Source organism: Lingula anatina, chromosome 6 (assembly GCF_051362555.1).
Source record: "Lingula anatina isolate TDL-2025a chromosome 6, LinAna3.0, whole genome shotgun sequence".
Classification (NCBI taxonomy): Eukaryota; Metazoa; Brachiopoda; class Lingulata; order Lingulida; family Lingulidae; genus Lingula; species Lingula anatina.
Window position 1 is genome coordinate 3,730,068 of NC_141772.1, and position 24,199 is coordinate 3,754,266.

At 37.2% G+C, this 24,199-nt stretch overlaps 3 protein-coding genes across 5 annotated transcripts in view; 2 read left to right on the forward strand and 1 right to left on the reverse strand.

Moving 5' to 3' along the window:
- Positions 1 to 24,199, forward strand: part of LOC106151839 (malignant fibrous histiocytoma-amplified sequence 1 homolog) — a 63,882-nt gene that overhangs the window by 18,522 nt on the left and 21,161 nt on the right. The gene's annotated exons all lie outside the window — the stretch shown is intronic.
- On the forward strand, positions 1,250 to 21,765 carry LOC106175126 (uncharacterized). Of its 3 annotated transcripts, XM_087015787.1 has the most exons (8): positions 1,250 to 1,350; positions 2,061 to 2,151; positions 2,405 to 2,446; positions 2,802 to 6,508; positions 6,954 to 8,363; positions 8,812 to 9,022; positions 9,303 to 9,564; positions 10,277 to 10,969. In XM_087015787.1, exons 4-5 carry the CDS (start codon positions 3,016 to 3,018, stop codon positions 7,241 to 7,243), a joined length of 3,783 nt encoding a protein of 1,260 aa, XP_086871913.1. In that variant the 5' UTR covers positions 1,250 to 1,350; positions 2,061 to 2,151; positions 2,405 to 2,446; positions 2,802 to 3,015; the 3' UTR covers positions 7,244 to 8,363; positions 8,812 to 9,022; positions 9,303 to 9,564; positions 10,277 to 10,969. The 3 variants fall into 3 exon arrangements, with proteins under 3 accessions (XP_086871913.1, XP_086871912.1, XP_086871914.1); XM_087015786.1 differs by having other exon boundaries at positions 6,954 to 9,022; XM_087015788.1 differs by lacking the exons at positions 6,954 to 8,363; positions 8,812 to 9,022; positions 9,303 to 9,564; positions 10,277 to 10,969 and adding an exon at positions 21,113 to 21,765.
- On the reverse strand, positions 12,818 to 23,606 carry LOC147761015 (ATP-binding cassette sub-family D member 1-like). The gene is made up of 4 exons (XM_087015797.1): positions 23,288 to 23,606; positions 22,720 to 22,804; positions 22,358 to 22,469; positions 12,818 to 14,853 (listed from the first exon to the last, which is right to left on the reverse strand). Exons 1-3 carry the CDS (start codon positions 23,469 to 23,471, stop codon positions 22,457 to 22,459), a joined length of 282 nt encoding a protein of 93 aa, XP_086871923.1. The 5' UTR covers positions 23,472 to 23,606; the 3' UTR covers positions 12,818 to 14,853; positions 22,358 to 22,456.

Genomic DNA, 24,199 nt, shown 5'->3' on the forward strand with positions numbered 1-24,199 from the left:
TAATTCCTTTGGTTTGGGAGATATTTAGCCTTGAATTTTCAAAAATTTTGACAAGGGTGCATTTCAACAAGTGTCACGCCCAGGCCAATGCACCGACAGAGACAAAAAAACCAGGGTGTTCAAGTTGAGATCATATGTGACCTAAATCCGAGAGATGGGGGCACAGGTCCTGGTGGTCTAGGAGGAGAAGCGGTAACGGTGACTTGTTTCCGGCGCCCGACTGCGGAGCCGCAGGAGCCGGCGGAGCTGTACGAGAACGGGGCGGGACTAAAATCATGAGTACCGCCAGCGTATACGCTGGTGGTACTAATAAAAATCTGAGACTAAAGCAGAACATCTCCATGGATCTTCAACCTGTTCTCTGCCCTAGCTGCTCTTTCTTATGTCATATGTTACATCTATTCAGCAGTGAGCAATAATTTTGACTTCAGTAAGTTAATCATGAACCCAGAACTTTGTCACTACAATGTTCAAATTGATATCAATTCAATTACAGTAAGTCAGGTCTTGTGACATATATTCATCTACCTACTCCCTGTGTACACACACACCAGTAGAGGTGAACTGGGAGAGATAGGGAGACCAAACTTAGATTAAAATAAATATCTCCTCAGAACGAGATTTGGCACTTTCATATTGTAATATTTTCTCCAACCAAAAGGAAAGATTTTTTTTTTTCAAAATAAAACCTCAGAAGTAAATTATATTTTATCTCAGACTTACTCCTGTGAAAAAGAGGCACTTTTCACCTTTCATTATTATCTCTAGTGACATCCCGGAAGGGAATTTCAACATCACATGATGTTATTTGCTGAGGCCATCTTTATGCATTTTAAGTATGGCCAGAAGTTCGAGATGGCCATAAAATTCTATTATACTACCTGAGATCGAACAAGAACTTGTATTTCAAAGTGAGTGCATCTTGATGTTACATATTTCTAATTATCATAAATATCTAAAATTTTGTAGGAAATGAGTAAACACCAAAATGGGGGATCTTTTTTTTCTTCGTGGCCATAAATGGGCGTATTAATTTAGTTGATTAAACTGTCTTTCAAATAATATCAAAATAAATTTGTATTGTTTTAAAAATTGCTATTACATGTACCGTATGAGAATCTTAATTTGTACTGTGGTGTATATCATCATTCTTTTTGATTGATACCATTTTGCACAAAATTTAGACACCTGACTTGACACAGTACTGTCCATCATACAATTGCTTATGGTGTTTCCATCCACTACAGTACACTAGCTGAACCAGAAGATCATAAAGTTACCTCCTGAGTACATATCACCAGCAAGTTTTGTGAGTCATGTTACAGCAGAGTGACAGCAACCAGTAAACAGGTGAGGCAAAAAGATCTGAATGTTTTTTTTCATTATCTAATTTTATGATTTGATATTTCTAAGGTGAGTGTATAATGCTACGGCAACTTCCCACCTTTATTTATAATGTAACTAATATTTAACCTTTTATGAGAATAAAGATGTTTAAAAAATTTGTAGGAAAAATATTATAGAATACTTTAAGTTTTTCTGTCTGCAGCAGTAATAAAATACCACTAGCTGAACCAGATGTCCATATAGAGGCACCTCCTTTAATATCTACAGTACAGCTTGCTTCTTACATTTGTGTTAATTTTGTCCTAAATTTATTTCTCTTACATGTAAATTTCTTCCTGGCAAAGTTAAATACAATGTCAATGGATCTTGTTTATTTACAGGCAGTTGGTTTGAGGATGTTTTATAATATTTTGTGTATAATTTCCTGTTTAAACCACCATCTATGTGGTTTTAAGCATTAAACAATTATCTGCTTTAAAAACATCCTAACTGGTCATGAGCTAGCTAGTAGAACAGCTGAAGTGGAGCATATTAAAAGAGGCTAACCAATAAAACTGATATCCATACTTGATCAAACATTTGCTATATTATCATGCTAAACTTGCTATTGCTCAGCTTATTTTTATCACCTACTTTCTGCTGATTTTTGTTACTAATTTTTTGAGACAGAATACATGGCTTTCAACAAGACAAGTGTTTTTTTCTTTTTCCAGAGAGCATTATAATCTGCAGTATATAAACCTTCCTGTATGCTTGTCCAGATGCACATCATACCATCCAAAACTAAAAACTTTGAGTCAGAAGGTATATAAATGTTATAATTATATTAAAACTTATTTTTATACTGAGTACAATGCTCTTTTAATGCCATAATTCAATTTTAATCAAATTTTTAAACTCAAAAATTACTTCGTATGTATACCATTACAGTATAAAACAATATTAGAATAGTTTTGTGCAAGATAGAGAAACATAGTACCTGCTTTTTCTGTTAATTTTTACTTACAGGTAAAGACATAAAACTCTTTTTTTTTTTAATCTGCTCATTTTTTTTCAGAAAACCTGTACACTTGTCCATATCCACATTACATCCCATGAGGTAAAGAATTATTGCCTAATACACAAATATTTCACTTTCACGTTACACAAAAGTAATAGTAAAAATGCACCAAAAAAAATGGATGTTATTATTCGCATCCTGTACCAAATGAAGAGTAGCTCCCACACCAAAACATCTATATTTAAGATATTTACAAGATATTTTCAGTTTGCCACTGTCTACAGTAGCAGCAGTACTTTACAACTACATGTTGTTGGAGGGCCACAGGAAATAATTAAATGTAATTTTTGACAGTAAATCCACATATCAAAGTACTTAATATAACTGTGTGGGACAAAAGAACTTAGAAGTACCTGCTGTCTTTTCTTACCAATTTATCATTTTGTAATTTCAGATTACAAGAGTGTTCAAGGACCAAAAATATGGTTTTAGGATCTAGTAAATAATTTTCTTTAGTTGCCTTCCTTTAAAAGCAAATGTTTGTTAGGGGAAAGGTGGAATCCTGTTTTAAGTTGGTGACAAACATAACTACCCACTCAAACAGTACTACCTATGAACATAAACATATAGAGCAGTGACACCTCTTCCTACTGTTCCATTCCTGAGACATGGATTCCAGACAAGTAGCACAAAAGGAGAGACTTGATCTCTTACATAGTCTACAGTTGTCTCCGCAGTCCAAGACACCAGACACTGTGCTGGAATGGACTGAGCTTGATATAAGCCATGCTGACATAGACAACCTACCAGAGTCCATTGACAGGTGTAGAAATGTTACGAGGATATATGCAATGAAGAACAGGTTATCTTCTTTACCACAGTCCATATCCAACCTCCCACACCTCACAGTGTTGGATCTCCATAACAATGCTTTCACTACATTCCCTATAGCACTGTGTGACTTGACTGACCTAGAAGAGCTGCACCTGTCAAAAAACCAGCTATCTGACATACCAGTGGATATCAACAAGTTGAAGGTGCTCAAAATATGCCAGCTCAGTAACAATGCCTTCACTACATTCCCCATAGCACTGTGTGGCTTGACTAACCTAGAGGAGCTGTTTCTGGGTGACAACCAGCTATCTGACATACCAGTGGATATCACCAGGTTGAAGGTGCTCAGAATATTCTGGCTCTCTAACAATGCCTTCACTACATTCCCCATAGCACTGTGTGACTTGACTGACCTAAAAGTGCTGAACCTGTCAAATAACAAGCTATCTGACATACCAGTGGATATCACCAGGTTGAATATGCTGAAAATATTTCAGCTCAGTAACAATGAATTCACTACATTCCCTATAGCACTGTGTGGTTTGACTAACCTAGAGGAGCTGGGTCTGGGTGACAACCAGCTATCTGACATACCAGTGGATATCACAAAGTTGAAGTTGCTCAGAATATTCAAGCTCCATAACAATGCCTTCACTACATTCCCCATAGCACTGTGTGGCTTGACTAACCTAGAGGAGCTGTATCTGGGTGACAACCAGCTATCTGATATACCAGTGGAAATCACCAGGTTGAAGGTGCTCAGAATATTCAAGCTCTACAACAATATGAATGCCTTCACTACATTCCCCATAGCACTGTGTGGCTTGACTAACCTAGAGGAGCTGCATCTGGGTGACAACTTGATATCTGATATACCAGAGGATATCACCAGGTTGAAGGTGCTCAGAATATTCAAGCTCCATAACAATGCCTTCACTACATTCCCCATAGCACTGTGTGGCTTGACTAACCTAGAGGAGCTGTATCTGGGTGACAACCAGCTATCTGATATACCAGTGGATATCACCAGGTTGAAGGTGCTCAGAATATTCAAGCTCCATAACAATGCCTTCACTACATTCCCCACAGCACTGTGTGGTTTGACTAACTTAGAGGAGCTGCTCCTGTCAGAAAACCAGCTATCTGACATACCAGTGGATATCACCAGGTTGAAGGTGCTCAGAATATTCTTGCTCAAAAGCAATGCCTTCACTACATTCCCCACAGCACTGTGTGACTTGACTGACCTAAAAGTGCTGAACCTGTCAAATAACCAGCTATCTGACATACCAGTGGATATCACCAGGTTGACAAAACTTGAAACACTTAACCTTCAAGGTAATAACATCACTCACCTGCCACATCAAATTAAGAATATGGAAAGTCTTAGACAACTAAATGTGAATGGCAATACTCTGGTACAACCACCTAAAGATACTGCCAACAGGGGACTAGGTGCCATCAAGAGGTATTTTGAGGCATTAACTGACACCAAGGCAATCCAGTCAAGTAGAATACAGGTCAACTTACTTGGTGAAACAGAAGCAGGAAAAACTAGCATTTCACGCACACTGCAAAATGGAGAGTCTACCCTTACAAAGAAGGCAGACAGGACAAGAGTGGTGGAGCAGGGATTATGGGAGGCTCATGAAGATGAGACTGAGGTGAATATTGGCTTCAACATCAATGACTTTGGTGGACATGACATCTACAAAATAGGACATCCCATTTTTATTAACAAATGTGGCTTGGTTTTCATCACTTTTGATCTGTCTAAATATGACCCAGAAGACAAGGCTCATTACCAGCTCTACATTGGACACTGGATTGACAAGGTGCAAGCACAGATGCCAGAAATACAAATAGCTCTAATTGGAACTCATCTTGATGAGGTAGAAATCCAACATGTAGAAAACAAGTGTTCTGCGATAAACAAGCAGCATGAAGACCACATAAACAAAAAGAAGCAGTGGTATCTAGAGCAAAAGGAGAGCATTGAGAAGAGAATAAGAGAAACACCTGAAACCCAAGCATCTCTCCAACAGGCCTATCAAAGCAAATCAGATAAACTGCAGACCTTGTATGATCAAATGAAACCCATCCACAAGGATATTTTCAGAGTCAGTTCAAAAACCTGTGAAGGAATTAAAGATCTGCGAGACTACCTCATTTCTTCTGCCAGGAGAAATGCTGAAGTTTTGCCAGGTATGTGGGTGGAAGCAGCCAAGAATATATGCACCAAGAAAATTGAAGGCTCTGAAAACACACTTGACTGGGAGATGATTGAAGACCTCATTCTGCAGAATGCACCTACATCTTGGAAAGAGAAGAATTCAAAGGAAGAAACAGAAAAAATGATATGTGACATCTTAAGTTTTCTTGCTCATCGTGGAGACATCATTTGGTTTGATAGATGTCCCTCACTGATGAAAGTAGTTTTCCATAAGCAAGAGGTTCTAGTTAATGTTCTCAAGGCAGTCCTGAGTCATGATCAAGAGGCCGTATCAGAGAAGCTACAGAAATCCATGAAGATTACTAAAACCAAAGCAAATGCCATGCATGGAGACATTTTCACCAGAGGGATCATATCCAAAGAGGCTATGGGCTGCCTGTGTGAGCCTTTCAAATTATCAAGTACTGAAGTCAATGTCATGATAGAAATGATGCAGAAACTGGAGCTGTGCTATCAAGTCCAGGAAGATGAATCCCTCCCATCCAATACCTCATACCACTTTCCATGGCTCCTCACTGAAGAAAGGCAACCTGAGCTAGACACCAAATGGCCCAGCAAGGTGGCCCCAGACACCACACAACTTACCCTGCAGGTTCTCTTTCCATACAAATGTCCAGATGGCTTATATGAGAAATTTTCTGTTCGTCAGCACAAGCATCTTGGACTTATGAAGACCATGCGAATGGACTGGAAGGATGGGGTGTATGCAGAACTTAAGGGATGTAAAATGCAGGTGACACGAGGCCTACACCAGCTAAATCCTGATGCAGTCAGCCAAGTCCCAGACTGGTTTATCAGCATTGCTGTCCGTGGATCACATCTCTTAGACATGTGGGGTGTTTTCAGACAAGGTCACAATGACCTCATGAACATCATTAAAGAGGACTGGCCTGGGCTGTCATATGACAAATATCTGATGTGTCCCCACTGTGTGAATGAGGACAGTACACAGCCAACCCTCTTCCCTGGAGAGATACTTGACCTAACCCTGGGGACAGCTTCCAAACCAAGACAGGAGACATGTGTCAACACTGGTGTCTCCATTCCTGCAGACCTGGTCTACCCACCACACCTGGTCATGAGCTGGCAGGAAGGTAAACACAGCAGTATAATGGCATTGTTTTCTTTATTTTGTTTCTCTTTGCTCAACAATTTTGTCAAACTGCCCTCACCTAAACATGACATCCAAAAAGCATACAAACAAGAAGGTTTTACATTCATTTGTTTTCATTAAGCGCTGCATTTTAGCTATAAAAACATAACCCCAATGATTGTCTTCAGACACTTGGTACTGTATTTTTTAAAAACTGTTCATGTATTATCTCCATGTGCTTAGTTAACATGTAAATAACTGTTCTTACAGCAGTACGGATTTTTTCTGTTAAATCTTTTCTATTCTTCTACACTTGCGTCTGCCCATGTGTCAAATCCTTATTTTAATATTGAAATCATCCACTAAAATTCAATTTTTACATAATGACAACAGATATTTTATCTGTCATGAATACCATTAAAAAATGGCTGTTTTATTGTTTTCAGTTCTGAATAAAGAAAAACCAAGCCTTTGTGAAAAAATCACAGAACCCTGTCTCCTGGACATGTTAAATGAGTTTCTCCAAGAAGGCATCATCACCCTTCGTGAAGCTGAAATGGTGAGAGCAGAGCCTCCTCAACACCATGACCAAACCTCAACTACCAGGGTGGTATGTCCAGAGAAAACTGCTGTCTTCCTGGATATTTTAACCAGGAAACCTGTCAGGGCACATAATACTCTGTGCCGATGTCTTCAGGAACAAGGACAGACTGATCTTCTTAAAATGATCCAGTAAGGGGACTTTCCTAGACTGATAATCCAACTTTTCTAAGTATTTACAAAATGAAAGGGGACAAGGCATTTAATTTATTAATGGAATACCTCAAGTAATATGGACAAAGTGAGCTTGTTTACCTCTTTAAATATAGCAAATGCAGTTCAACTGACTGTATGGACTCACCACCTGCAGCAGTCATGTCATGTAGTTGTATTCTCAACTGTTCAGTAGTCTTGGATGTGCTTAAAAGATTTGACCATTCTGGCCTGCAATATCGTTTTGACAGTCAAAAAAATTCAAATAGTTAATCATTTGAACTAAGAAACTAGCCATGTACCTACAATTCACCGGTTGACTGGATGCCTAATAATGCATCAGACCAAGAGCCATTTAATCTATCAGAAGAGAAACGAAAAGCAGCAAGCATTTGAAGGTTTGACCAATTTACTGCAGTTAGTTCTGAACAATAATGACATCAAGTCCATCCCTACCACCTCCTTCAGCGGCCTGCCGTCTTCCTTGACATACTCAAAACCAGAGGAGATAAGGCATTTGTTTTATTGAGGAAATGTCTCACTGAAAATGGACAAAGTGAGCTTGTTTCCCTTTTAATACCTGTGGCAGTCATGTCCTGTAGTTGATGTTCCCAATGTTTATTAATTCCTACTGTAGTGAAACACTTAGGCCTAATTGGCTGTATACATCTAGCTTTTTGAAAAGAAAAACAAACAATTAATCTTGACCAGATAGACTAAAGAACTGTAATTCCTGGCAGCTGCTTTACCCAGTGACCATCATCAATCCATATAATCCATAAGTGAGAATGAGGACATGAGAGCTGATCATCATCAATCTAGAGACCACCTTACATGGAAATGATGGAGCAAGAATGGATGAAGAGTGAACATTGGCAGGGATTATAATGATAGCTGTGGTATGCTACTTGGTGGGAAGAGGAGAATGGTTGGAAGAGGAGCTAGGTGGGAAGAGGAGCGTAGTGGGAAGAGGAGCCTGGTGGGACGAGGAGCATGGTGGGAAGAGAAACATGGTGGGAAGAGGAGCGTGGTGGGAAGAGGAGCATGGTGGGAAGAGGAGGGTGGTGGGAAGAGGAGTAAGGTATGCAGTTGGCCACCTACAGGTTAGAACATGTTATATGATAGGCCAATATTGTTTTATTAGATGGTGATGTCTGTCTAGTTTTTTATCAGTAATGGAGGGGGAGGATGGACAGCAGAACATGTGATATGATAGGCCAATATTGTTTTATTAGATGTTGATGTCTGTCTAGTTCTGTATCAGAAATGGAGAGGGAGGGTGGAGGAATACCTTACACTGAGATGCTGCTTAACAAATGTGAAAAGTTATTCTTAATTAGGAATGCACTATGCTGCATTAGATTAAACCCCCTTATATGAACTTATAATACTACAACAACAGCTATAGGTCTTTATTGCCAGCCCAATATTTTAGTGTCACAGAGAAATGGGGCTTTAAGGATGGAAAACCTTTTCTTGTAAATTTGAGCACACAAAACAGCTGGTGAAGTTTGTTGCTGGATTCTTAATAAAATGTTATAACTTCTACAGGTAAGACCACTTTAGCCAGGGACTTGATGTCATATAATCCATCAGATGAGGAATGGGAAAGCTGGAACTCCAACCAGTTCCTGGAGTATCAGGGACATGTGAAACCCAAGTTCCAGTCATATCCTGCCTACGACAAGATGATGTGGAGGATGACAATTCAAAACAGTCAGTGCAGTGACATGTGACAAACACCAGCCAGCTGCAGAGTCAGGTTTGTACAGTTATATATTTAAAAATTTGTTACCCCTTTTTACATTTTCAGAATTGGTAAAAAGTTGTGAAGACAATTTAAGCAAAATGTATCTGGCATGTTACCTGCCTGAATAAAGACCATACAAACCTTAGGGTGAAAAACTATTAGTAAGGTATACTCTATGGTGAGCCAAAATTACAGACTGACACCAATTTTATATTATACATCAAACTATAGAAAAAATTACTTTCATGTTATCCAGTGGAGTTAAAACATATTTGTTCTCTTCTTTCCACAGAACACAGTATCAACAGTTTATCTCTGCTAAGCAGTGCATCAGACAGTACTCCTCCCAACACACAGAGCACCAGCAGCACTGGACTGAACTCTCTGGAAACCTTCAACCCTAATCCTAAACTAGCCAATCACAACGGGGCCCAGGACAGGTCAACAAGCCCAGTGGCCATGTTTCACCATCTGCTGCAGTGGTTTAACATCAGCTCCGTGCCTCACACCAGATGAACAGCAGATATAGTTATCACATACAACAGACAATCCAGGTATTAATTATTTGGATGACTTTCTCTAAGCCATTTCAATGGCTAATTGTCTTTGTTTATAGATGCATAACATTTTTGAAAATGCTTTTGAAACAGTGGCAGTATTAATCGTTACATGTACTGCTTGAAATTAATAAAACAGGGCAAGGTCTGTATTAAGAAAAATAATTTATTTTACTGGAAAAAAACACCCTGCATTTTAATTATTATTTGGTAATTTGGACTTTTTTGTACAGAACAATCTTATTCAATTAATGCTTGCCTGCTTGCCTCCTTGTCACAGTACTCATGTGTCCCCGGACATAATTCTCATACCACATCTCACACATTGTCAACACAATAAAGTAATGCGTTTAATTATTTGTTGATTATTTTCAAAATGGTCACTTAACATTATGATAATGTGGGGTAGTAATCCTTCACTTTACAGTTGTCTTTGGTAGATGTTTAGACAAGTGATTTAGACAAATAATACACATTGTATTAGCTGGGTGGGTCCAATTTTGCTGGGCGTTCTTGCTTAAGTGCAATCAGTGGAATCAGCTTAATCAGCAAATGACAGTTATTACCCCCTAGACAAAGGTTTTGTTTTCATTTTAAGTGATGGAGTAATATAAGTAATCATTCACAACATACATTTGCTATTTATACATCTAAAAGGACTGGATGTAATTTTTAACATTCTGTAATGTGTGGACAACATTATTTTCAGTTCTGAATGAAGTAAAACCAAAGCTTTGTGAAAACATCACAGTTCCTGGTCTCCTGGATATGTTGGATGTTTTCCTCCAAGAAGGCATTATCACTGACCCAGAATATGAATGGGTGAAGCCAGAGCTCCCTCAACACCAAACCTCTACTACCAGGGTGGTATGTCCAGAGAAAACTGCAGTATTCTTATATATTCTCAAAACTAAAGGGAACAATGTATTTGATTTATTAAGGGAATGCCACAGTAAAAATGGACAAAGTGAGGTTGCTACCCTCCTTAAATAGAATAAGTGACCAAGAGAACTGACTCTATGGACTCACTCAGACTATGTGACTATGTGACATTTATTCAGTCAATCACTTTGGCCACACTGATTTAAAATATCTCAGTCTAAATGGGAAATCTTTTTCACAAACAGTAATAGACTATCAGATTGTTCAAAACGCCAATTGTTGTATAATTAAAGTATAGCAAAAATGTACACATGTAAATACACAGGTATAACCAAAGAACAGTCAAGTAGAATATATTGCATTAAAATAAATGTGCTTTTTATTGGAATTTATTTAGATAAATTAAGATTGTTGATGTAAATAATCACTGAGTCAAATCATTACTATGCCAGTGGCAGTACAATGTGGTAGTATTAAACAGAATTTCATTGAATTAATAAATTATTTCTGAGACATTAAAATTTTAGGATTAAGTATCTTTTTAGTCCACCCAATACACCAACCACAAATGTTATGTGTAGTATAACAATAAAACATAATAGTTTGCCTGCAGCAGTAGCTCATAGAGCAGGGTGACCAAACAAACCCAATGATTCACCTACCACAAAAGACTTAAGTGATTTCTCCTTAATTTTCCCTCATTTCAGTCAAGGTAGTTGTGGAAGCTGGCTATCCTCCGTTTCTCTCCTCCAGATAACACATCCTTCCAGTCACTCTCAGCTCCACAGCCTGGAACACAACAACTCTTAATGGATAATGAATTAAAATTAATATATATTTTTTAAATTTTCAAATACATTTTGAATATTTCAGACAAAGTGTGATATAACTAGTCTTAATGAAATAAAGTAATAAAGTGGTTTTAGATTATAAATGATTTAGATTTGCAGATATCATCCCTTAACATAATTTTGAAATGAGATATCCACTAGCGAAGGAGACGGGGATTTGACTTTACTTAACTCTAAACTCCCAAGCCAATAAAATTAAAACAAGATATAGTTATTATAATTAAATGGAAACATATCAGATGACATGATTAATTAGGATTAAGATGCGTTACTCCTGTGATGAACATAGATAATGTATATACATATGAAAATAGAAACTGTATCAATCAAAAACTTTACATATTTTCTGCAGATATCTTAGTACCCTCTTCTCTCTGTATAATATGTTGCAGGTTTACACATCTGAATATATCTTTGAGTGGTGTTTTGGGTGGTGGTTTGAGTAGGCGACCATTATACACAGCCACAGACCACTTAGAATACAGAACAGGGAGCTCTTACCACAGCCATTACAGCCTGTTACATGTATCAGCAGGTGCATGTTGTGGTCCATCTGGAAATATCATGCTGAATATGAAAGCAACCTGCCTCTTTACCAAACAAAGCCACTCAGTAAATTTAAGTAAAACAAAAATACAGTATGGCAGTTCTGAGCCCGGGGCGACTTTTAGAACAGCTAGGGAGCTCTTACCAAAGCCATTGGAGCCTGTCATTAGCAGGTCCATGTTGTGGTCCATCTGGAAATATGCTGATTTCTGCAACCTGTCTCTTTACCAAAAAAGCCACTCGGAAAATTAAAAGTTTGTCAGTTCTGGGGTGAACTTCATGTGTCGGACAGTGACAGGATGGTGACAACACAGACAGACAGAAAAATCAGAATATATAGAGAAACTTACAGTGACTGTATATAAAACCAGCATAACTTTGAAAAAATGCCCCAATCAGGCTGATTTTCAAATTCTACCTGTATTTTATTATCAATTATCAGTTCCATAAGTTTGAAGAAAAAAAGACAAATGTTTTTTCACTTACTGTGTTTTCACTGAAAGTGCATGGCAATGGCATCAGTGACAACAGATGCAGATTACGGCTATATTGACAGACACATCTGTCTCTGCATAAAAAGTGTTGCTTTCCGAAGTATTAAAAAACAGTTCATTTAAAAAAGAAGCATTTTTTGGTTTTGCTTCATCCAGAACTGAAAATAATGTTGTCCACACATTACAGAATGTGCAATCAACTTAACTGTATGACATGGCATTAAGTATAAAACAGAAAAGCTGGTGGTTATAAGATTAGTTGCAACAAGAGGTGGCGTTCCCTGTTCAGGCGTAGCCAACTGCACTCAGCCAGAGTTCCCCCCTCCCACAGTTGGGTTGATTTTTGTAGACCAGTTGTGTCTATGGGAATGGAGCTTTAGAAACAGTCTATTTTTAATCTTCAGTATGAGTTAAGATACATTATACTTATTCTGTGACACATATTCAAGACTGCAGTAGAACGTGTTAAAAAGATAGTTTTCAATTTCGACCAATTTATTGTCCTTGTTTCAGGCTGTTAGACATGGTTTCCAGTTGGTGTGTGTAAAAGAACCTTGATATAGAAGACCTAGATTATGCTCTCAAATGAATGTACTCTTGCTTTCTTCTACAGCTCTCAGGCTCAACAGTTTTATCAGAAACAAGTTTTTTTCCTCTGTGCATGAACAAGTGTGCGCGTGTGCATGCACGTGGGTTCAACTACCATCCCAACCATGTCAAAGTAAAGAGGGTTGCAATCAACTGACTGTCTTTTGAAGTTGCCCATATAAATGTCAAAATTCCTAATATACTATAATTATAGTATCACAACAGGTAAAAACAAATGACAGATAAATGTGCAGTGCTCAATATAATCCATTTCATGTAGTTAAAATACTGGTATGTTAATAAGCTAACTAATACTGATGGAACACTTAGACAATGGCAGGAGATTATAGATTATTCATTGAGATCTAGGGAGAAATTATATTACATCTGAACCACATTTTATTTATCTATTTTTTTATGTGCATGTGTATAAGTATGCCTTCTGTGAAGAAGATGTTTTAAATGCCTTCTAACTTATACTCTGACTACAATGCTTTGTTATATATTATGAAAATTCTGACTTTATTTCTGAAAACTAGTTTTAAAAATGTTTATCAAATATTAAAGAATTAAACTTATTCCACAGATTTATTTTTATAATACTGGTGCTCTCCTTGAATGAACAAAGTAAAAATTGAAAATGAAAATCAAATTTTATACTATAATATATATGATATCATACATGTATCACAATTCTATCAAAAAGACATAATTTAAATATAAATAATAATCATTAGTTTCAGGAGCATAAAGAATTGTTATATAAATACAGTTTATCATGAAAACTAGACAAAATAAATAAAATGGTTTTATCCAGGAGTTGAACTTCTAGCTACTGTATACATTTGAAACACCCAATCAGAAATTCCTCATCCATTTAAAAGTTGACAGGTAAAAATATTGGAAATAAAAACAGCCTTACTTCAGAATAATCTTGTTCAAGATTTGTCATTTCATATCAACTATTACCAGAAAACTAAAGTATGACATGATAAAAAGCAGAAAAATTACAATTTTCTATAGCAGATTAAGGATCTGAAAACTTTTGGAGTTTTTATCTGTGCAGACTGCGTGGAACATCAAAAGGTATCACTTATTTTCATTTCTAAACAAAGAAAACATGTACAATAGTATTCACATCAATAGATACACTTTAACTATTACATTCATAAGTTATATTTCAATAGTTGAGGTTGTAACCAGATTATAACACAACACTAGGTTAGTTCTTTTGTTATACATCATTGATTTTTGGAACAACAATTTCTCCACAAGTACACTACAACATACAGTTTTTTTTTAACATTCTCTGCATTATGTATTTGGACATCTTTGGCACCTAATAATTAACAATTACACACAGGATTATACATCTCTTCCTACCATTTTTATACACTTATATCATATATATCATGTGCTATGAATAATTGGTAAGGATGCTCTTCTTGTTCAACTCTAGAGAACAATTCCTTGTCATCCCTTTCACACCTCTCCCTCTCCATCTCTTTTCGATCTCTAGCTTACACCAAAAAGGAAACAAAAGCAGACAAAAAAAAAAAAAAAAAAAAAAAAAAAAAAAACAGCTGACCATGGTGCATTATCAACAGTGTCCCGTAAGAGCCCTGACCCCTTGGGTTGAATATACTGACCATAGTCAAGCTCAGTCCTAATATGCACAGTCAACAGTGTCCAATCACAGCACTGACGCCTCTGGCTGTATCAGATGACCATGGTCCAGTAACACAGAGTCCTCCCCCAAAATGGAGCACAACTCCTGTAGCCTCTGCTGCATCTTAGGTATACCTGCCAGCTGAGCCTCCAGTCCCTGCTTCTCCTCATTGAGAGACAGGCGTGTGGCAGTGTCCAGCTCCTCTAATCTCCAGCCTACCTCACCGTCAAACTGGAGCAAATGAGTGTGGAACTTCCTGGAAAATTGATAAATATTCAGTATGCTGCAGAGTTTACTAAGTGAAGATCTTTGGAAGTAATTGTGAATTGCAGAAAAATGTGATTACTGAATACAAAATGAGTTTTGGAAGTATGGAAATAATTTAAGAAAGAAAAAAAATTGGGGACATTATGAAGTACAGTCAAGTATCTGTGAACCAAGTACCAGACTCATTTTCAGTAGAGACATAAAAATCTGAGAGTAATGTAGAACATTTCCATTGCTCTTAAACCTGTTCTCTGTCCTAGCTTTACTCTTTCTAATGTCTTATGATACCTCTTTTCAGCAGTGACCAATTATTTTGACTCTAGTAAGTTAATCATGACCCCAGAACTATGTCACTTCAATGTACAAATTGATATTACTTCAATAACAGTAAGACAGTGTCATGCAGGGTCTTGTGACATATTTAATCTACCTCCTCCCTGTGTACACACACCAGTAGAGGTGAACTGGGAGAGATAGGGAGACCAAACTTTAAATAAATATCTCGCCAGAACGATACTTACAAGAGACTTCACATTTTAATGTTACAACATTTTCTCCAACCAAAAGCAAAGATTTTTTTCATAATAAAATCTCAATAGCAAATTATATTTTACATCAGGCTCACTGCTTTGAGGACAAGGCACTTTATATTATTATCTCTAGTGACATACCGGAAGGCAAAATCAACATCACATGATGTTATTTGCTGAGGCCATCTTTTTTTCTGCATTTTTAAGTGTGGCCAGAAGTTTGAGATGGCTATAAAATTCTATCATACTACCTGAGGTTGTTGACAGCTTGGACTGAGCAAGAACTTGTATTTCAAAGTAAGTCCATCTTGATGATAGATATTTCAAATTATTATAAATATTTAAATGGATAAACACCTAAATTGGGGATCTTTTTCTTTCATATCCATAAATGGGCATTTCTATTTAGTTGATTAAATTTGATAATATCAAAATAAGTTTTTTTTTTTAATTTGCTATTACCCTATGAGAAATTTTTGGGAGTATCTTCATTCTTTTTAATTGATAAAATTTTGCATAAAATCTAGACGCCTGGCTTGAGACAAAAATGTTCATTATATCACTTAATATTTTCATCCACTACAGTTACAGTGCAGGGCCAACTGAACCAGAAGTTTATAGAGCCACCTTCTGAGTATGTACCAGCAGCAGGTTTTGTGAGTCACCTTACAGCAGAGTAACTGTAACTTGTAAACAGGTAAGGTGGAAAGATTTGTAGGAAAATATTATATAATACTTTAAGTTATTCCATCTACAGCAGTAACAGAATACCATCAGCTCCACCAGTTGTTCATATAATGGTAGAGGCACCTTCTTAAAATTCCCATGGCCCTGCATCTTACATTTCTGTTAATTGTATTTATTTATTTTTTTTATCTCACATGCCAAGAGGTACATGGGACTTCACTGAAACATCTTTCATTAATTGTAAATAATTATTAACCCTGGTTGTAATTTAATGCAATTTTACTTCTTTATTTCTATGGATTGAGTGTGTTTGCCATTCAATGTCAATTAAATGGATCTTGTTTATTTACAGGCAGTTGGTTTGAGGATGTTTTGTGTTATTTTGTGTATAATTTCATGTTAAAACATCCTATAGGTGACTTGAAGCATTACACAATTATCTGCTTAAAAACATTCAAACTGGTCATGAGCTAGCTAGTAGGACAGCTGAAGTGGACCCTATTGAAGCAGCTAACCAATAAACTGATATCTATACTTGTTCAAACTTGTCCTATTTTATCATGCTTGATTTTCTATTTCTATGTTTTCTTCTGCTGGTCCTTTTTACTAATGGCTTTCAACAGTACAAATGTGTTTTTTTTCCAGAGAGCATAATATTCTTCCTGTACCCTTGTCCAGATGCCTATCATACCATCCAAAACTAAAAACCTTAAGTCAGAAGGTATATAATGTTATTTATACTGAAACTTTTTTATCTTGACTACAAGATAACTGTAATGACATGAATCAATTTGAATCAACTGTTTAAACTCCTTTCAATTTACTCAATGTTATAATTTACTTCTAAACCTTCTTAGGACTTCAAAACTTCTATTTATGCTGAATACTTTTATGCCACAAATCAATTTTAACCAACTCTTTAAACAAAAAATACTTTCAAGTAATAAACTCAAAAATTCATTAGCTCTTCATGAATTACTTAGTTTTTATACCATTACAGTAATAAAACAATGTTTGAATAGTTTTGTGCAAGATAGACACCTGCTTTTTCTGTTGATTTTTGCTTGCCAGTAAAAACACTGAACATATTTTTTATTCTTAATGTTTTTTTTTTTTTTTTTTTTTCAGAAAACCTGTACTCTTGTCTATATCCACATTACATCCCATGAGGTAATAAAATTTACTGCCTTATACACAAATATCTAACTTTCACATTATGCAAAGTGGTTAAAATGCACCAAAGAAATATATGTTCACAACTTGTGCCAAATGAAGAGTACTTCTGTCACCAAAACATTTCTCTACATTTAAGGTATTTACAATATATTTCCAGCTTGTCACTGTCTACAGTAACAGTCATACTATACAGTCATACTATACAGGGGAAATAATTAAATGTAATTATTGACAACAAATCCCACATATCAAACCACTGAGTATAGCTTTTTAAACAAAAGAAGTACCTGCCACTTTTCTACCAATTCATCATTTTGTAATTTCAGATTACAAGAGGATTCAAGGACCAAAAATATGGTTTTAGGACTAAGTTGATAATTTTCTTTAGTTACCTTTCTTATTTAAGCAAATTGTCTGTTACCAGGGGAAAAACTGCTAAAATTGGTGACAAACACATAATTACCAACTCAATCCTTCAAATATTATAACCTATGAACATAAGCATATAGAGCCGTGACACTTCTTCCTACTAATCCATTCCTGAGACATGGCTTACAGACAAGTAACAGCAGGTACAGAGATACTTGATCTCTTACATGGGCTACAGTTGTCTCCACAGTCCAAGACACCAGACACTGTGCTGAAATGGACTCGGCTTGATATATACTGTGCTGGTATAGACAACCTACCAGAGCCCATTGACAGGTGTAGAAATGTTAAGAAGATATCTGCAAGGAAGAACAGGTTATCTTCTTTACCACAGTCCATATCCAACCTGCAACACATCAAAACATTGATCCTATCAAGCAATGCCTTCACTACATTCCCCATAGCACTGTGTGCCTTGGCTAAACTCAAGGTGCTGGACCTGGGTGACAACCAGCTATCTGACATACCAGTGGATATCACCAGGTTGAAGGTGCTCAGAATATTTCGGCTCAAAAACAATGCCTTCACTACATTCCCCATAGCACTGTGTGGCTTGAATAACCTAAAGGAGCTTTACCTAGGTGGTAACCAGATATCTGACATACCAGTAGATATCACCAGGGTGAAGAGCCTTAGAATATTCCAGCTCCGTAACAATACCTTTGCTACATTCCCCATAGCACTGTGTGGCTTGACTAACCTAGAGAAGCTGAACCTGTCACACAACAAGCTATCTGACATACCAGTGGATATCAGCAGGTTGAAGGTGCTCAGAATATTCTACCTCTCTAACAATGCCTTCACTACATTCCCCATAGCACTGTGTGGCTTGACTGACCTAAAAGAGCTGTTCCTGTTAAACAACTGGATATCTGACATACCAGTGGATATCAGTAGGTTGAAAAAACTTGAGACACTTAACCTGTCAGGCAATAACATCACTCACCTACCACCTCAAATAAAGAATATGGAGAGTCTTAGACAACTAGATGTGGGAGGTAATCCTCTGGTACAACCGCCTAAAGATACTGCCAACAGGGGATTAGATGCCATCAAGAGGTATTTTGAGGCATTAACTGACACCAAGGCAATCCAGTCAAGTAGAATACAGGTCAACTTACTTGGTGAAACAGAAGCAGGAAAAACTAGCATTTCACGTACATTGCAGCTTGGGCAGCCAACACTCACTAAGGTGGCAGACAGAACGAGAGTAGTAGAACAAGGAACATGGGAGACTGGCGAAGACATTGGCTTCAATATCAATGACTTTGGTGGTCATGATGTCTACAAAATAGGACATCCCATTTTTATTTCCAAATGTGGCTTGGTATTCATCACTTTTGATCTGTCTAAATATAAGCCAGAAAACAAGGCTCATTACCAACTCTACATTGGGCACTGGATTGACAAGGTGCAGGCACAGATGCCAGGGATACAAATAGCTCTAATTGGAACTCATGTTGATGAGGTAGAAATCCATCATGTAGAAAGCAAGTGTTTTGCAATAAAGAAGCAACATGAAAACCACATATACAAAAAGAAGCAGTGGTATCAAGTGCAAAAGGAGAAAATTGAGAAGAGAATGAGAGAAACGTCTAAAACCCAAGCATCTCTCCGCCAGGCCTACCAAAGCAAAGCAGTTAAAATGCAGACCTTGTATGATAAAATGAAACCCATCCACAAGCACATTTTAAAAGTGAGTTCAAAAACCTGTGAAGGAGTTAAAGAGCTGAGAGACTACCTCATTTCTTTTGCCAGGACAAATGCTGAAGTTTTGCCAGGTATGTGGGTGGAAGCAGCCAAGAATATCTGTACCAAGAAAATTGAAGGCTCTGAAAACACACTTGGCTGGGAGATGATTGAAGACCTCATTCTGCAGAATGCTTCTACATCATGGAAAGAGAAGTCAAAGGAAGAAACAGAAAGAATGATATGTGACATCTTAAGTTTCCTTGCTCATCGTGGAGACATCATTTGGTTTGACAGATGTCCCACACTGATGAAAGTAGTTTTCCACAAGCAAGAGGTTCTAGTGAATGTTCTCAAGGCAGTCTTCAGTCATGATCAAGAGGCAGTATCTCAGAAGCTCCAGAAATCCATAAAGATTACTGAAACCAAAGCAAATACCATACATGAAGACATTTTCATCAGAGGCATCATATCCAAAGAAGCTATGAGCTGCCTGTGTGAGCCTTTCAAATTGTCAAGCACTGAAGTTAATGTCATGATTGAAATGATGCAGAAACTGGAGCTGTGCTATCAAGTCCAGGAACATGAATCCCTCCCATACAATACCTCATTCCACTTTCCATGGCTCCTCACTGAAGAAAGGCAACCAGAGCTAGACACCAAATGGCCCAGCAAGGTTCCCCCAGATACCACTCAACTGACCCTGCAGGTTCTCTTTCCATACAAATGTCCAGATGGCCTCTATGAGAAAATTTCTGTTCGTCAGCACAAGCATCTTGGACTTATGAAGACCATGCGAATGGACTGGAAGGATGGGGTGTATGCAGAACTTGAGGGATGCAAAATGCAGCTGACACGAGGGCTACACCAGCCAAATTCTGATGCAGTCAGCCAAGTCCCAGACTGGGTTATCAGCGTTGCTGTCCGTGGATCACATCTCTCAGACATGTGGAGTGTTCTCAAACAAGGTAACAGAGACCTCATGAACATTATTAAAGAGGACTGGCCTGGACTGTCTTATGAGAAATATCTGGTGTGTCCTCACTGTGTGAGTGAGGAAATTGAGCACCCAACCCTTTTCCCTGGAGAGATACTTGACCTAACCCTTGGGGCGACCTCCAAACCAAGACAGGTGCCATGTATCAACACTGGTGTCTCCATTCCATCAGACTTGGTCTACCCACGAAGCTGGCAGGAGGGTAAGCTCAATACTATTCAGTGGTCCACTGCTTCTCCTTCTTATGTACAACTTTATTCTCAAAAATGTTGTAAAACTACCCTCACCTAAATATGACAGAGAAAAAGGTGGTTACAGTAAGAAGGATTTTATGATGTTTATTTTATTGGTGATCTCTCACATGTGCCTGTCTGTCAAAGAGTTCACTCAGATCTACTCATTGTATTAGCTGGCTTGGTCCAACCTTGCTAGGCATTCTTGCTAAAGTGCAATCAGTTGAAGCAACTTAATCAGCAAATGATTGTTAATTACCCCCTTGATGCTTAAGGAGGCGTGTTAGTCTATTAAGCTGATTCCACTGATTGCCCTTTAGTGAAAATACCCATCAGAGTTGGACAAACCCAGGTAGTATGATGTGTGAATCTGAATGTAGTCAAAGGCCTTGTTTTAATTTAAGAAATTGAATAAGTAATCATCCACAAAAACTGTTATTAGTACATCAAGACAGGACTGAGTGAAATTTTTTACATTCTGTAATGTGTGGACAACATTATTTTCAGTTCTGGATGAAGTAAAACCAAAGCTTTGACAAAATATCACAGTTCCTGGTCTCCTGGACGTGTTGAATCTTTTCCTCCAAGAAGGCATTATCACTGACCATGAATTTGAATGGGTGAAGCCAGAGCTCCCTCCACACCAAACCTCAGCTACCAGGGTGGTATGTCCAGAGGAAACTGCAGTATTCTTGGACATTCTCAAAACTAAAGGGAAAAGGGCATTTGATTTATTAAGGGAATGCTTCATTGCAAATGGACAAAGTGAGCTTGCTAACCTTCTTAAATAGACTAAGTGGCCAAGAGAACTGACTCTATGGACTCACTCAGACTACGTGCAGCAGTCATGTTATCTAGTTGGTACAAAATTTAATGCACTTTCAGTCAGCCCCTTATTACAACTCCGTCTACATGGGAAATCTTTCTGACATGAAAAACAGTAATAAACTATCCTATCGTTTAAAGTGTGGTATAATTAAAGTAAAAGTATAGCCATATCTGTATATATACATGTAAATACACAGAGACCCCATTTCCAGAGATTAGATGGATCTACTTTAGATTGACCTAACTCCCTGGGGGTTCACGCTAAATAGCTGTCAGCCGAGCAGACACGAAAGTTAATTACCCCCTTACAGCTTGTAGTAGGTGGGATGGACATTTAATTATCTGACAGTAATCTAGTGAGACTCCCCGGCCACGGGGATAGATAGATCTAAAAGCTCTGGGAATACAGCCAGACATAACCAAAGAACAGTTAAATTGATAATAGTACATTAATTTAAATGTTTTTTTTATTAGGATTTATTTTGATAAATTAGGATTGTTGATGTAAATAATCACCGAGTCAAATCATTACTATGTCAGCGGCAACATCATGTGGTAGCGTTAAATGGAATTTCATTGTATGAATAAATTACTTTTGAGAAAGTAAAATTTTGGGATTAATTATCTTTGTAGTCCACCCAACAAACCAAAATATTATGTGTAGAATAACAACATAACATTATCATGAATGAAAATTATCAAGCACAAGGCGAAAAACTTTCACACCAATAGCTAATAGCCAACCTGGACATAGGCCTTAATTAGACTGATGTGAGCAGACTTTGACACTCACTGACCACTGGGTGGTATATTGGCCAGGACCCTCTTCTAAATGTCAGGCTTGTGTTTGATAATTTTCATTTATGATCCAACTACCAAGAACATTTTTTGCTCATCAACGTAATGGTTCACCTGCCATAGTACCATATATAGACTTTCAACCAAACCCAGTAGATCCTGGTAGAATATCCTTGCCATTTCCTCTGTTTCTCTCCTCCAGATAACACATCCTTCCAGTCACTCTCAGATCCCCAGCCTGGAACACAACAACTCTTAAGGATAATGAATTAAAATTAATATATATATTTTTAAATTTTCAGATACATTTTGAATATTTCGAACCCCCCCTGGCTACAAGCCTGACTATCCTTGATTCATGTTTACATTAAATTTTATTTAAATTAAATACACGCCAAGTCACTGATGAAATGGTGTTAAATGACTTAAGTAATTTCATCATAATTTTACTTCATTTCAGTCAAGGTAGTTAAGTAAGCTGGTTGTACCTGTGGTAGAATATCCTGGCCATTCCTATCCTCTGTTTCTCTCCTCCAGATAACACATCCTTCCAGTCACTCTCAGCTCCCCAGCCTGGAACACAACAACTCTTAATGGATAATGAATTAAAATTAATTTTTTTTTAAATTTTCAAAAATATTTTGAATATTTCAGACAAAGTATGATATAACTAGTCTTAATGAAATAAATTAATAATTAAAAGTGGTGTTAGATTACATATGATTTTTATTTGTGCATTTCATCCATGAACATATTTTTGAAATGAGAAATCCACTGGCCAAGAATGTCAAGAATATACATATACTGTACATGTATAACTTTAGCAAAGCAGCAGGCATATAAGACTGGAATGTGACTTTTCTGTAGTAACTCCACACTCCCATGCCAATAAAACAAGATAGTTATTATAATTAAATGGAAACATATCAGATGATATGATTAATTAGGATTAAGATGTTACTCCTGTGATGAACATATATAATGTATATACATAGCTATAGGACACAAGAAACTATATCTATCAAAAACTTTACATATTTTCTGCAGACATCTTACCCCCTTCTCTCTGTATAAAATGTTGCAGGTTTACACATCTGAATATATCTTCGAGTGGTGGTTCGGGTGGTGGTTTATGTAGGCGACCGTTATACACAGGCCACAGACCACTTAGAATACAGAACAGGGAGCTCTTACCACAGCCATTGGGGCCTGTTAACAATAGGTGCTTGTTGTGGTCCATCTGGAAATATCATGCTGATTTTTGAAAGCAACAAGCCTCTTTACCAAACAAAGCCACTCAGTAACTTTAAAAGTAAAACAAAAATACAGTATGGCAGTTCTGGGGCTTCTTTCATATGTCGGACATTGACAGGATGGTGACAACACAGAGACCCATCAAAATATATACAGACACTTACAGTGTTTGTACATAAAAACCGCATTACAGTGTCTGTATATAAAAACAACAAACTTTTGAAAAAAGGCCCCAACCATGCTGATTTTCAAATTCTACCTTGATTTTATGAATAATCATCAGTTCCACGAGTTTGAAGACAAAAGGAAAAACGGTTTTTCACTTATTGTGTTATCACAGAAAGTGCATGGTGATGGAGACAGCGATGACATGCAGATGCAGATGACGGCTATATGTACAGACACATCTGTTTGTGCATAAAAAGTGTTACTTTCCAAAGTATTTAAAAAAACAGTTCATTTAAAAAAAGAGGTGTGTGTGTGAACGTGTGTATTTTTTTTTTTTGTGTGTGTGTGTGTGTTAGTGTTGGAATGGGGGATGTAGAGCATGCAAGGGAATCTCCCCTGCTGGCAATTATAGGTATATATATATCTCTGCAGGGACTCTTCATGACTGCAATCAGCTTAACTGTATGACATGCCTCCTCTTGGCAATAAGTAGAACACAAAAAAGTGGTAATTATACAATTAGTTGGAAACAAGAAGTGGCGTTCC